Source organism: Xenopus tropicalis, chromosome 7, assembly GCF_000004195.4.
Source record: "Xenopus tropicalis strain Nigerian chromosome 7, UCB_Xtro_10.0, whole genome shotgun sequence".
NCBI classification, from domain to species: domain Eukaryota; kingdom Metazoa; phylum Chordata; class Amphibia; order Anura; family Pipidae; genus Xenopus; species Xenopus tropicalis.
Genome location: NC_030683.2, coordinates 41,338,303 through 41,350,720, shown reverse-complemented (window position 1 = coordinate 41,350,720; position 12,418 = coordinate 41,338,303). Strand labels below are relative to the sequence as shown.

The 12,418-nt window shown below is 38.4% G+C and overlaps 1 protein-coding gene across 2 annotated transcripts in view; it reads right to left on the bottom strand.

Moving 5' to 3' along the window:
* Window positions 1-547: 547 nt before the first annotated feature.
* Window positions 548-12,418, bottom strand: part of spock2 (SPARC (osteonectin), cwcv and kazal like domains proteoglycan 2) — a 100,645-nt gene continuing 88,774 nt past the window's right edge. The window contains exons 8-11 of one of the 2 annotated variants that reach the window (XM_012966046.3): window positions 9,313-9,531; window positions 8,264-8,326; window positions 7,977-8,114; window positions 548-6,364 (exon numbers count right to left, since the gene is read on the bottom strand). In XM_012966046.3, coding sequence (XP_012821500.1) covers window positions 6,219-6,364; window positions 7,977-8,114; window positions 8,264-8,326; window positions 9,313-9,531 — 566 coding nt within the window. In that variant the 3' untranslated portion in view covers window positions 548-6,218. 2 annotated transcript variants of the gene reach the window in all.

The following is a 12,418-nucleotide window of genomic DNA, read 5'->3' as shown; positions in this document are numbered from 1 at the left end:
CCCCCATATTTATATCAGCAGCATGCACCTCTTAAATGCAGCCCATTAGTGCAGTTTTACATGTAAAGTGAGATTCTACAGAAGGAAGCAAAGTATGGCAGCCCAGATACTAGATTCTATTTATAAACACACACAAAATATCCTAGCCCCCAGTGTGTAATATGTGCCCCTTCATATGGGCAACATTTTTCAGGCATTTTCCCTAATTTTTAGAACATTTAGAATACTTACAGAGAATACTTGTATACCTTTGGACATTGGACTTTTTCATGGGTCAGAGTTAGCAGCCAGAGGCATGAACAGCACTAGCGCAGAGAAAATGAGTATTGCAGTTCCTTCCAATAAGTAGTGCTTAGTATATAAAATAATATAAAGCCTAGGATGTGTTTATACTTTGGTGTCTGTGGCTTCCCCCTCTCTGGCAGAGTTGGCGTAAGTGCTATTCTTTAGCTCTTTTTCTTATGATACGGGTCTTCTTGCCTTTGCACACCTTGAGGAACTGTCAAAAAATGAATCCTTCCCTCCCAGAAAACCAGAAACACTTGAATTTGTTTATAATTTTTTATTTCTTTTTTTAAAAATATGTTTGAACTTATTTTCTTTTTGCGCGTGTATATCTGTTTCACTGAATCATAATAGGCAGTTATAGACACTGTCAGGGTCGCCTGGACTTGCGGTGAACTATACTGGCGAGCAGGTCGGATTTCAACTTTTTAACATGGCGCCCTGTTTGTACATATACATTCTAACACTTTTTATTTATTATTTTTACATCTAAAATTACCGAGATACAATGTCAGCACTTAATAAATATACAAACTGAAGTCCTAGCACTTGCACATGGTTTGCCAAAACTAACTCGAAAAGTTATTGCACATGATAAGACGTTATCTTCTCCGACGTAGTGGTTTGTTCTTTCCGGACAATTCAAGAAAAGTCGTAAAAGATACCTTCAAAATACACAAGTACATTAAAGGCTTACATGAATACATGCATGCAGTCATCTGTAACCCTCATAGACATACCTAATAGGTCAGTAGGTCGATATACTTTAAAATGTAGGTTCAAGCACATGTAATAACAGCCATTGATTTTATACCATATCAAATACAATTCTGTGCTCAGCTGCTAGAATAATATTAACACCTACACTGCCGGAAGAGCAGGCAGCAGCTTTTGTTTGCTGCCTGTTTCGGCAGGCAGAGGGTAAGGTTTGCTTTCTGAAAACACATTAGGTTGGGCAAGCTTTGTTCTTTAGCCGAATGTGCTTGGTTTTTATTGTGCAACACAACATGGATAAAAGACATTGTTACAGAATGATGTAAATTAATGTAAAGACTCCAGAGACCAAACATATATTTACACAAACATCTGAATGACTCTGTTACATTTTATCTTCAGGTAGATGTAAAATAGTTTTATTCAGTTATTATTCCACTTCTTGAAGGAAAGAGACAGTATAGCCTGTGTCAGAGAATGTGAGAAGACTACTAGATGAATTAGAATGACATGGAGAAAATGAAAGGTGCTGAATCCCTTGCTGTTCAAGGAAAAAATGAACATTGACCATTATTGTGTCTGATATGACATTAACTGAAGGGTACAGTGAGTAACAGAGTAGAGACTTCCATGCCAGTAATCAGGTTTATTATATGCCATACTCTAAAATGATCACATTTTTGTTTCCACATGTATCCCCTAACTACATTCGCCTAGAGATATCTTATTAGGCCCCACAGAAAATCATTTTAGGACCCCCTAATCTTTGGGTAAAATACACATACTGAAACTTCTTATTAGTGAGTGCCCCATTGGGTCCCCTATACCACCTGGTCCCACCAGCAGTCATAAGGTCTGCTGCCTTTATAGCTACACTCCTTCTTTATCCTACCAGTCTCCTAAGTGTCTCCTTTTTTAACACCACAAACTCCATCCTTTCACACAAAGCAAAGCTTGGATCTGCAGAAGCCTAATATATACACAAGAGATAACCTCTTCCATACATTATGTATTAAAGTTCAAAGCTGTTGCACACATACAGACACATGCAAGTGATTCACCAATGAAAGTTTGTAAAACATATTCTTAGATAGAGGGACTTAATGATGTGAGGGTTGCTCCATGGGTTTGCCCTTGGACCAGGCAGGTTAGGGTTAAAATTTGGGTGACCATTGTGGGTTTTGGTTGGGTGAGGGTTTCCCTGTTTTGGAACGTAAGACGCACAGAAGTAGCATACAGGGCAGAAATGGTGTGTACGGGTTGGGTGCGGGTCCTACAATGGCAATATTTTGTTGGTTAGTGATGATGTTGGTCCATGGTTAACACCATACAACTGTCTGCAACTATGGCCTTGTCTTTAGAATAGAAGAAATGTGTTGAGCGCAGGGCAATATACCATTACATTCTCCTGCTGTGTTTGGTTTGCTTACGACAGTCAGGCAAAGCATATTGTGCTGTACATAACACACTGTTGTGTATTGTTACAAAATAAAGAGTACATGGAAAATGTGAACTGAAATCTGTACCTGTGTACAAGTATTCCTGTGGGTGAATAAGCTGTACAACATTGCTGCTTTGCACTTTGGTTCTTGTTTGGTGTGTTTTTCTGTCCTTTCCCAATTCTCATGCATTAACATGGATAATATCTGACTTGTCTATTACTATACATTCTAATATCATATTAACATAAATAAAGTGACTTTAATGATTTAGGCCACAACTGCTATAACCTATTGGATTTGGATTTTATCGGTTACTGGAGAAAATTGCGTAAGAAAAGCTATTTGCTATGTAAATAAGAAAGGATATAAGAGATATAGGGATATAAGAGAAACCAGCAAGAAACTGATTCCCATGTTTGTCTTTTTTCATTTCCTAAGAATTAAGCCTCCAACTGTAAAAGGCCATTTGCTCAATAAGTTGCCTTTGTTCCTGCTGTGAGCAGTGGGGGCAATGTTAATGTACTGCATGGAGCTCTGCATGTCTAGAGGAATGGAGCAACAACAAATATATTAAGAGTAAAAAGCCATTTAAGGATTAAATATGAAAAAGTGGTGCAGCAGAGAAAAGTAAATATGGTATATATAAGACCTGTTCAATGTTTATAGGCACCAAGAAATTCATTATAAAACCTGTTTGTCCATTGGATTTATTAGGGGTTTCTAGTGCTATGGGGAAAATGTTTTGAGCTTAAAATATTTTTTCCTTTTAATTAAATGGGAGGTCAACATTAAGCCAGTGAACTTAGCTAATGTTATGATACTTACCCATATGTAATAAAGGGCACTAAGTTTGCTCAGGAGCAGTAACCCATAGCTTTTAAACAGGTGACCAGTGCTTCCTGCTGAATGGTTGCTATGGGTTACTGTTACTGGGCAAACTTAGTGCCTTTTATTACATAACCCCCTTAGGTTTATTATTTTTTTTCTGAAGGGATTTCAGCACTATAGTTATGTTGTTTGTCATGATCTCTTGACAATAGTTGAGCCACAGTTTGGAGAGCCAAGATTTTTAGCTTCCCAGATATCAATAAAGCAACCAATTAAATAACTGGAATGACTTTCTACTGGCGCCATTACAGGCACAAAGCTGGACCACGTGGTAAATGAATGCAGAAAACAATATTCAATGGAACAAAAAGCCTGTTATTCCTTTGAATTTATTTTTGCTGCATTAATATTCTGAAAAGTCAGGGGCACAAGCATCTGGACTTCCTTGTGTACCTGGGTGACTTTTTGCATATGCTTTATTTTATCTTTTTTCAACTGTTGAAGATATTGTGAGATAACATAGAGGGTTCAGTTGTTGTCATTGCTGTGCAATCTAGAAAGATAAACCATCAATATCTCACTGCCACAGTAAATCCCTATGTCAATGCACAATATCAGCAAGTCATGGTAGTTTAGCCTGATGCTAAAGCGTCTCTGAGATAGCAAGCAACGGAAATATCCAGGATAAATCATGGTTTTCATATTCAGTTCAGGAAATATGAACATTTTAGCCTGTCACATCTTATCATGTCACATCTTATCATGAATCCATGTTCTACTAATTAAATGAGGTTGACTTTCTAACCAATTCACTAACTCACTGAAATAGAATCCATTTAGAGAGTGGGTCTCTGTTCTGTAGCTAATCACTGATGATGATGATGATGATGATGATGATGACAGGAGTTGCAACTCCCAAGACCTGGAGGAGTTTTCCATGCTTGCTGTGAAGTAAAGGTAGGATGTGAAGGTCCATGGCTCTGTTTGCACTGTCTTTGAGGAGAAGTTATTGATTATTTACTATAGCACCAATGCTCTCTTGTGTCTCTTAAGATAGATGAAAGATCTGCAGACACAGAATACCCATTAAACTGAAATCGATAACTGATTTAACTTTTAAATGAGCATTAATTTAGAACACAGCAAATGGCCAAACTGGCTTAAAACAGGGTCATGTTTCTCTGTCTTAAAAAGCCTGCAAAATTGAATTTAGCTGTGTATCTGTATAGTATCAGATAATGAATCCTTGTTGGCTACTTAGATTGCTATATCCTCTATCAGGGATGCAAGTTCATTATCAATTTGTACTGCTTATCACAAATCATGTTTAATTAGTCAATAAGAAATACCCTGCCATGTATATTATCATGAGAAAATCATAATAAAAAGCCATCTCTAACACAATGTGTATTTTTTAGAAGGTTTAAACCCTTATTCTATCATCTTTAAGGAATCATAGCCAGAATAATTGTTATGAAATAGATGGACAAGGCAGCCACAGGCATAGTAATGTGTGTGTGCTATTATCTACAGTGTGAAATTTACAGTCTTTTGACAAATTTCAAACACAATAAAATAAAAAAGAGCAGAGCACTGTAATAGGTAACAGCTTACAGGGTCTGAATTGGTGACTGGGGCAGCAGGAGATGGGCCCTGTCCCACTGGGCCCCAGTGCAGGATCTACAGGGCGTTTTCTTTGTGGGTAGAATGTCTGCTAGGCCAGAGGAATGAGGGAGGTACGTGTGTGTGTGTGTGTGTGTGGGGTGTAGAACAGGTTTGTGAAGGTGTGGGGGGCCTTAGTTGTGGGTTCGTCACAGGTATAGGGCACCTTGGTGATGGGGGCCCTTAATGTGGATGCTTTCAATGGGCCGAGAAACCCAAGGCTGACACTGCTGCAGCTTATGAAAGCACAATTTAGGAGACTTAGGCAATCCTGGGAAAGAACTAGAATGAGTTGCCGGCTGTCTCCATTTTAAACTTAAATATAATAAAATCGATTTGCTCTTAAAATTGATTTCAGTACAGGAACACTTGAGCAACACTATTAATAGATTAGTCTTGAATACAGCACATTTAGCCATGGCACTATCCTTTTAATGGATGCCAGTTTACCCTCCATAAATGGAATAGAAAACGGACCGTATTTCTGCGCCCTAAAGTATTAATTGCACAAAGCAGAACACCTTGCCACCAGCACAGATAGTATGGATGGGCAAAATCAACCAGCAATCCCCCCAGGGCAGGTAGAAAACATGAAAAGAAAAAGTACCATGGAAAGAGCTATCTTTTAATCTTTCATGAGCAATACAAGATGCCTATAAGCATTTCAGATATGGGCACGGTGACTCAAAGACTTCACATGCAAAATAATGCACACCTTCAAATGAATATGCATTCCAAACCTTCACCTAATTTATTTTTTTAAATAAAGAACATCACTGACGTTAGGATACAGATGGCCACCCGCTGACCAAAGATGTGACAAAGTGGGAATGGTCTCCTTTGTACAGCTAAATGAATGCAGGAGTCTTTTTGAACGCTAGTGAATTGATAATACCTTGCTTGAGGTTATTAATCTCACTTGTCTATTTGTATTTGAGAGAATCTAGTATTTCTGGCTATAAACCCTTTCTTAGCTGGATGGCAGTACAATGTCACAGAGGTGCCTGCTTCATTCTGGAGTCAGAAATAAAGATAAAATAAGAATGAAAGGGATAAAATGCCTAATTTCATGTGAAACAGCTCACTTATGTCATGGGAAAATGAGCCAAAGTCTCAAAGCAATCAGTCCACAGGCACACATGCATGCTCACACACACAATTTTTTGTTGAAGTATAATGTACATTCAGCTGTGTTTCCTGATCACTGTGGCATCAGATCATTATTTACTGCAACCGCCCAACACTGCTGCAAGGCCTAGACAGGACTCTGCTGCTGCTGCTGTGTGTCTACCAGATATATCCTCCATCGTCTGCCTCGCCTGTCTCGCCTTCTTCTTCCTCTGCCTCCTCGCCAGCATCTTCTGTTTCTTTTTCCTCTTCATCTTCCCACCCCACACCACTTCCAAAATCTCCTGAAAACCCAACCATGTCATCTGTAAAGGATATAAACACCAAAACCCAAGATTACTAGTGTTACCTACAGTTGGTTAGTAATAAGATACATTATTTTTAGGAACATATCATTAATAACAACGTTTGCAATCCTCTTACTGTGTTTCTTTTATATAATGCATTAATATGGGAAAACTGGTGTAAAATATAAAATATTAATAGTTACAGAAGAGTTCCATGATCAGATACAGGTCACGGAACTTTAAGATTACTTCTAACATCCTACATTTTTATTAATGATACCCCAGTATAAATGAGTCATGTGACATGAGTGGCATCTCTAAGCACTAATTAGAACTGATGTTTAAATTGATACATTTTACAGGTTACTCATAGCTCTGGCTTATTATTTTGATTTAAAGTCCTATAAATGGTAATGCTGCAATACTATAGTCCACAAAATACACAAAACTGTACATAACTATATTAATGTATAGGTTGCAGCAAATCCCTACAGAAATGTAATGTTCAAGTTACAGTAAGGGATACATAATTCAATATATGCACAGGCTAAACTACATTTATTACAGACATCAAACTGTCATGGGAAATTAATTTTAAAAGAGCTATTCTCTATACACATACCTTGTATAATATAATTATAACCTCTTTCCTACTAAATAATGCATTTTTTAATTAAATGTTGATTGCCTTATCATACACTTTGCCCAACATTCCTCTCTGTGAAGATACAAAGGAGCTGACATACTGACTTTTGACTTTGTACCACCAAGTAATCTGTGCTGTATTTTGATGTCCTCAGACGGGGCTTATTGTCATCCAGCAGAAAAATGCAGGCCGAAAATCAGCCTTCTTGCTTTCCTGCATCTGGAACCACTGTGACAGTCTGAATGCCGGCACACATGGTGGATTTTGGCAGGAAACACAAGTATGCATCTCTGCGCTAAAATCTGTCACATGTGTCTGCACCCGGGCCGACACAATGATTCCGGTTACTTAGAATACAGAATAGTGGTTGTATTATTGTTGATTCTTTAAACTGATTCATAAGAAACTGTGGCACTGGATACTGATCTGTACAATGTGGCTCCCAAGCTGTGGGATATACTAAAGAGCGCCAGGCAAAATATAACTGATATAGTTTACAACTATTTACATATAAGACAGATATGAAGGGATTAACTTGGTCATATATCTAACCAGTATAGTATAGTATACGTTTATTTATGCACTGGCAGTTGGCAACAATCCCCAGGTGAAGGCTTCCATATGTAAATACTTAAGTCATGCTTTTGAGGGCCACACCACACAAGGCTTCTGGAAGAGACAGGCAATTGGAAAAACTAAAAGGAGGCCGTGGTTTTGAAGTACTTTGCTGTGTGGGTTTGTAATGGAATAATAAATACCAAAACTTGTGCTAGGGTAGAGAGGAGCTAAATGTTATTCAAGTAGATTTGTACGTGCATTGCTTCATGCTTTCTGTTTATTGCAGGTAATCACATGCATATCACATGCATATCACCTTGGCTGAATATAGCCTCTATACAATGAAACCAACTGCTCTTTCATAAGATTTATTGCTTCATTGTTTCCACAATTATTGCGAATGTAAATGCCTCATGTGACTCTTACCACAGTCTGGGTTTCCATGTATCCTTGTTCCTGTCAGCTCTGAGCCGTGCTGATCCACACACCAGCATTCCCCACTGGCCTGGTCACACTGCATCTTCCTGTAGTAGCCGTCCTCATCACAGCTGGGAATGAACACCCCTGCAACAACATCAACAACTTACAATTCAATGCTGAACAGAATAAAAAAAACAAAAAACTTTTTTTTGCCCAAAACCCTACATTGGGGCACTAACTGGGCATTTCCCAGTGAAAACTTATTTTATAATAATACAAAGCTGCAAACCAACCTGGCTTTCTCTTAGCTGCTTCTTGTATCTGAACCTTCTCAAGCTCCACAAGGCATGGTGGCTCTAGAAAAAAGATCATTAAACATTTTTAATATGTTGGTTTTACCATATATTTCAGATTATATATACAAAGCACATTCTGTGGATGCCCTCCCCAGCCATTTGGGGGGTTTTACCTTGAAAGCAAGTAAGTTGCAGGTAGAACTCAGTCCCTTTGTTAAATGTATATTGAAGCAGTAGAACTCTTAGGGAATTAGATAAAAGTGAGTGTAGGACTGGCCAGAGAAGGGATATTGCAATATATGGACAAACAATCCCTGTTTTGCCTAAAGGGGAGGTAATTTCTTAGTAGCTTAATACACTTAAAGTCCTAAATATATTGATAATGGGTGAGTGCAGAGGGATCTCTTGTTGTTGTGGTCACAGGCTCATTACACCCCCGACTAATGGTTTAAATTTAGCGGTGAGCACAACTTTCCCTGTTTGCTAGTGACAGTCCCTCTCTTACAGTTCCAGGTATTAGATATTTTGGATATTTGATATGATTCAAATTACTAGATAACATCTCTGCACCCAGAACTGCACAGATACAGCCTCATAACTCTTTTCATAACATGTCATTGTACAATACAACTTCAATGCTGATTCCTAATTTTATTAAAGCAATTGTTTGTGGTTACTAAAGAACATATTATATATCTGCCATTGGATATTTCTGTGTATGGATTACCAATCATGTTTTATTTGCAGCATATTTAAAGGACCAGTAACACCAGGTAATATAAATGCCTTTTAAAAAGCATTAATATGTAATGTTGCATTTGGGGCTGATTTAACATAGCCAACTAAATTGCAGTTGAACACATTTTGAAGAGCTGACACAGGCAACAAACCACCAGGACTTCTGCATTTTTCTATGTTCATTTGAATTAAAATGAATAACTTTAATGTTCCGTGTTACTGCTGTGTCACTCAGAACCTGCAACATACATCTATCTATACATATGACTTCTTAGCCTTGACTGTGCTCTTGCTTATAACTCTCTTACTCTCTCTCCAGAAGCAGAAGCACCACTCTGCGGTGGAAACTCGCCCATCCTTATAAGTGTCACAGGAATTGAAGAATGGCCGAATACAAATCTCATATTTGTCCAAGTTGATAGCTGCCAACTCTGCTTGATCCAGGAAGAGATCATTGTTGGAGTCCAGCTTCGAAAACATCCATCCAATGGAGTCCTTGCAGCCAGCCACTAGGCTCTTATCCAACACTGGGAAGAGAGGGAAAGCCCTTGGGTCATGCACATCTCTTAACTGATTGATAATACATAAATTGTTTTGGTCTATAATTATATGCAACCCTGTAGGTCTTCTTTTCTGCCAGTAAAATGCACTAAGAGCAGCTGAACATCCAAACAGATGTCTTTCAAAGTGTTGTGCTGCTTTAATAGACAAAAGAAAAGTATATTCGTTGGCTAAAATGCCAGCATCATCAAAAAGCAAGGCCTTATTGATTTCAATGTGCAATATCATTTTATTATTGCTACCATGCTTACTCTTCATTTCAGTATTCATTTCTTGCTATGATATACATGCATACTACTACTTGGTGCTTATTTGGGGCTCCTTTTTAATGTCTGTCACTGATAACACATGTTAACAGAGGGCCTCAGTCAACTGATTTTTACAATTACAAATGATCAAATTTGTTTGATTTAGTTATGCAAAGTGACAATTTTTGGGGTCCACGCACATGCCACGGTCAGCCAATTTAATCAATCAAATCATTTAATCAATCAATCAACAACTAGATATCAGCACAAATGTCCCAGGAGCTCATTAGAGATGCTGCCCCAGCCTGTCTACTACCCCATCAATCAACAGGGTCAATGTAACAGAATACAATAACTGGAGTGCAGTTGATTAAAACGTACTGTATGTAGTCAGTCTGTAGTACTAATCCTTGCTAAAGCTTTCAGCAATATCCCAATGATAATTTAGTGCTATAGGAAAATGTTCTTAGCTAGAAGTACATTTCTAGTCTGGTATATGACCATTATTATTATTAACATTTATTTATAAAGCGCCAACATGTTCCGCAACGCTGTACAATAAGTGGGTTTCATACATTGGACATACAGAGTAACATATAAAGCAATCAATAACCGATACAAGAGGTGAAGAGGGCCCTGCCCAAAAGAGCTTACAATCTACAAGGACAAAAGGGTTGAGACACAAGGTGTGGGAATGGGCATGACCAGAGTTGTGAGAGGTGGGGCACAGGGTATTGCTTTTAGCAGCACACTGAGGTTATGTTAAACTAGACTAGGGTAAACTTCTCTAAATAAATGCGTTTTTAGAGACCGCTTGAAGGCAGAGATTGGGAGAAAGTTTGACAGATTGTGGGAGCGAATTTGGAAATATTTCTTAAGTGAAAGTGACGTGATTTGATAAGTGACTGGATGAAGGACAGGGGTGATGGTAGAATTGTTAACCTTTATAGATACCTCGGGAACAATGTGGGCGTTGGATGGGGGAAAGAGAACCAATTCAGTCTTTGAGAGGTTTAGTTTAAGGTAACGTTGGGACATCGAAGTGGAGATAGCGGACAGGCAGGAAGAGACACGAGTTAGTAACTCTGGGTTGAGATTAGGAGAGGAAAGATAGATCTGAGTATCGTCAGCATAGAGGTGGTACTGAAAGCCAAAAGAATTGATTAATTTGCCAAGTGAGGAGGTATAGAGAGAAAATAGTAAGGGGCCCAGGACAGAGCCTTGAGGAACCCCGACAGAAAGAGGCAAGGGAGAAGATGATTCCCCATCCATTGTAAGAGACACTGAAGGATCGATCTGAGAGATAAGATGAAAACCAGGATAAGGCAGTGTCACGAAGGCCAAGAGAGTGGAGAGTCTTAGTAGCAAGTAGTGTTTTTTGGCTTTAGCCGACAGGAGGTCATTTGTAAGTCGGGTTAGAGCAGTTTTGGTGGAGTGTTGTTGTCTAAAACCAGATTGTAGGGGATCCAGGAGGTTATTGTCAGAGAGGAATAGCATGAGTCGGTTGTAAACTAGGCACTCAAGCAGTTTTTTAGATGAATGGGAGCAGAGAGATAGGTCGGAGGTTAGTAGGATTGGAGGGATCAAGGGAGGGTTTTTTCAGAATAGGGGTTACAAGTGCATGTTTCAGTTGAGAGGGAAAGATTCCAGCAGAGAGCGAGAGATTGAATAGATGAGTTAAGGCTTTGATAAGACTATGTGGTATACACTGTGGTACACTGTCAAGTCAGTTGCCTTTCTGGTATTACCTTATATTATTAGCTTGGATACTGTTGTTAAATAAAAGTAAAGCTACACCGTTGCCAATAAAAATATTCTTATACAGTATGGGGAACAAGCATACATTAATATACAAAAAGGTATGCCTTAATATGAACTACATGGGTATTCAACAGCATAAACAACATGCAAACAATATTGTGTACACTGTAAAGACCACATATAATCAAAATGGATGTAGCCATAGCCAGTTTGAGCATCGTACACAACAGCTGCTAGGGATCATTTTAGCTGAAAACTACTTCTAATATTTTCTTTTTCTTTTATTTCAACAAGGTATTTTCCAGGGTGAAGGAAATGTCTCAAGCAAGTTCTATGTGAAAACACTAAATAAAACTGGCAGCGCTGTAATTATAGTATTTATTCTGACCTTAATCAGCACAAGCTTATCATTTTTCCTGGGATTATCCGTGGTTTTCCGGCTTATATGTTCATATGTGTGTTGTTTACATATTATTTTGGAGAAAACCAAAGATGTTCTTTCTATTAAAGCCCCCCAGCTGTAGGTCTGCCCTCTGTCTCTGCGAGGAGATTGCGATAATTAACTTCTAAAATGTTTTGCTTTGCTAATGAGGTGCTAATTTAGCGGTGACTCATTTCTCACAAGCAGGGATCACGCTTTTGTGGAATGCAGAATGTTCCAATAAATCATCGGCCAGAGTTTCCCTCACACTGATTCTTCATACAGTGCCATTTGCATTCGTTAAATCGTTTAATTGAGAGCTGTGGTTCATGCTGATAGGTTTCTGCTCCCTATTTATTAAATGAGGAGTACTACATTTATCAACTGGATTCAAATTCACAGAAAGTTGGAAATATTGAAAGA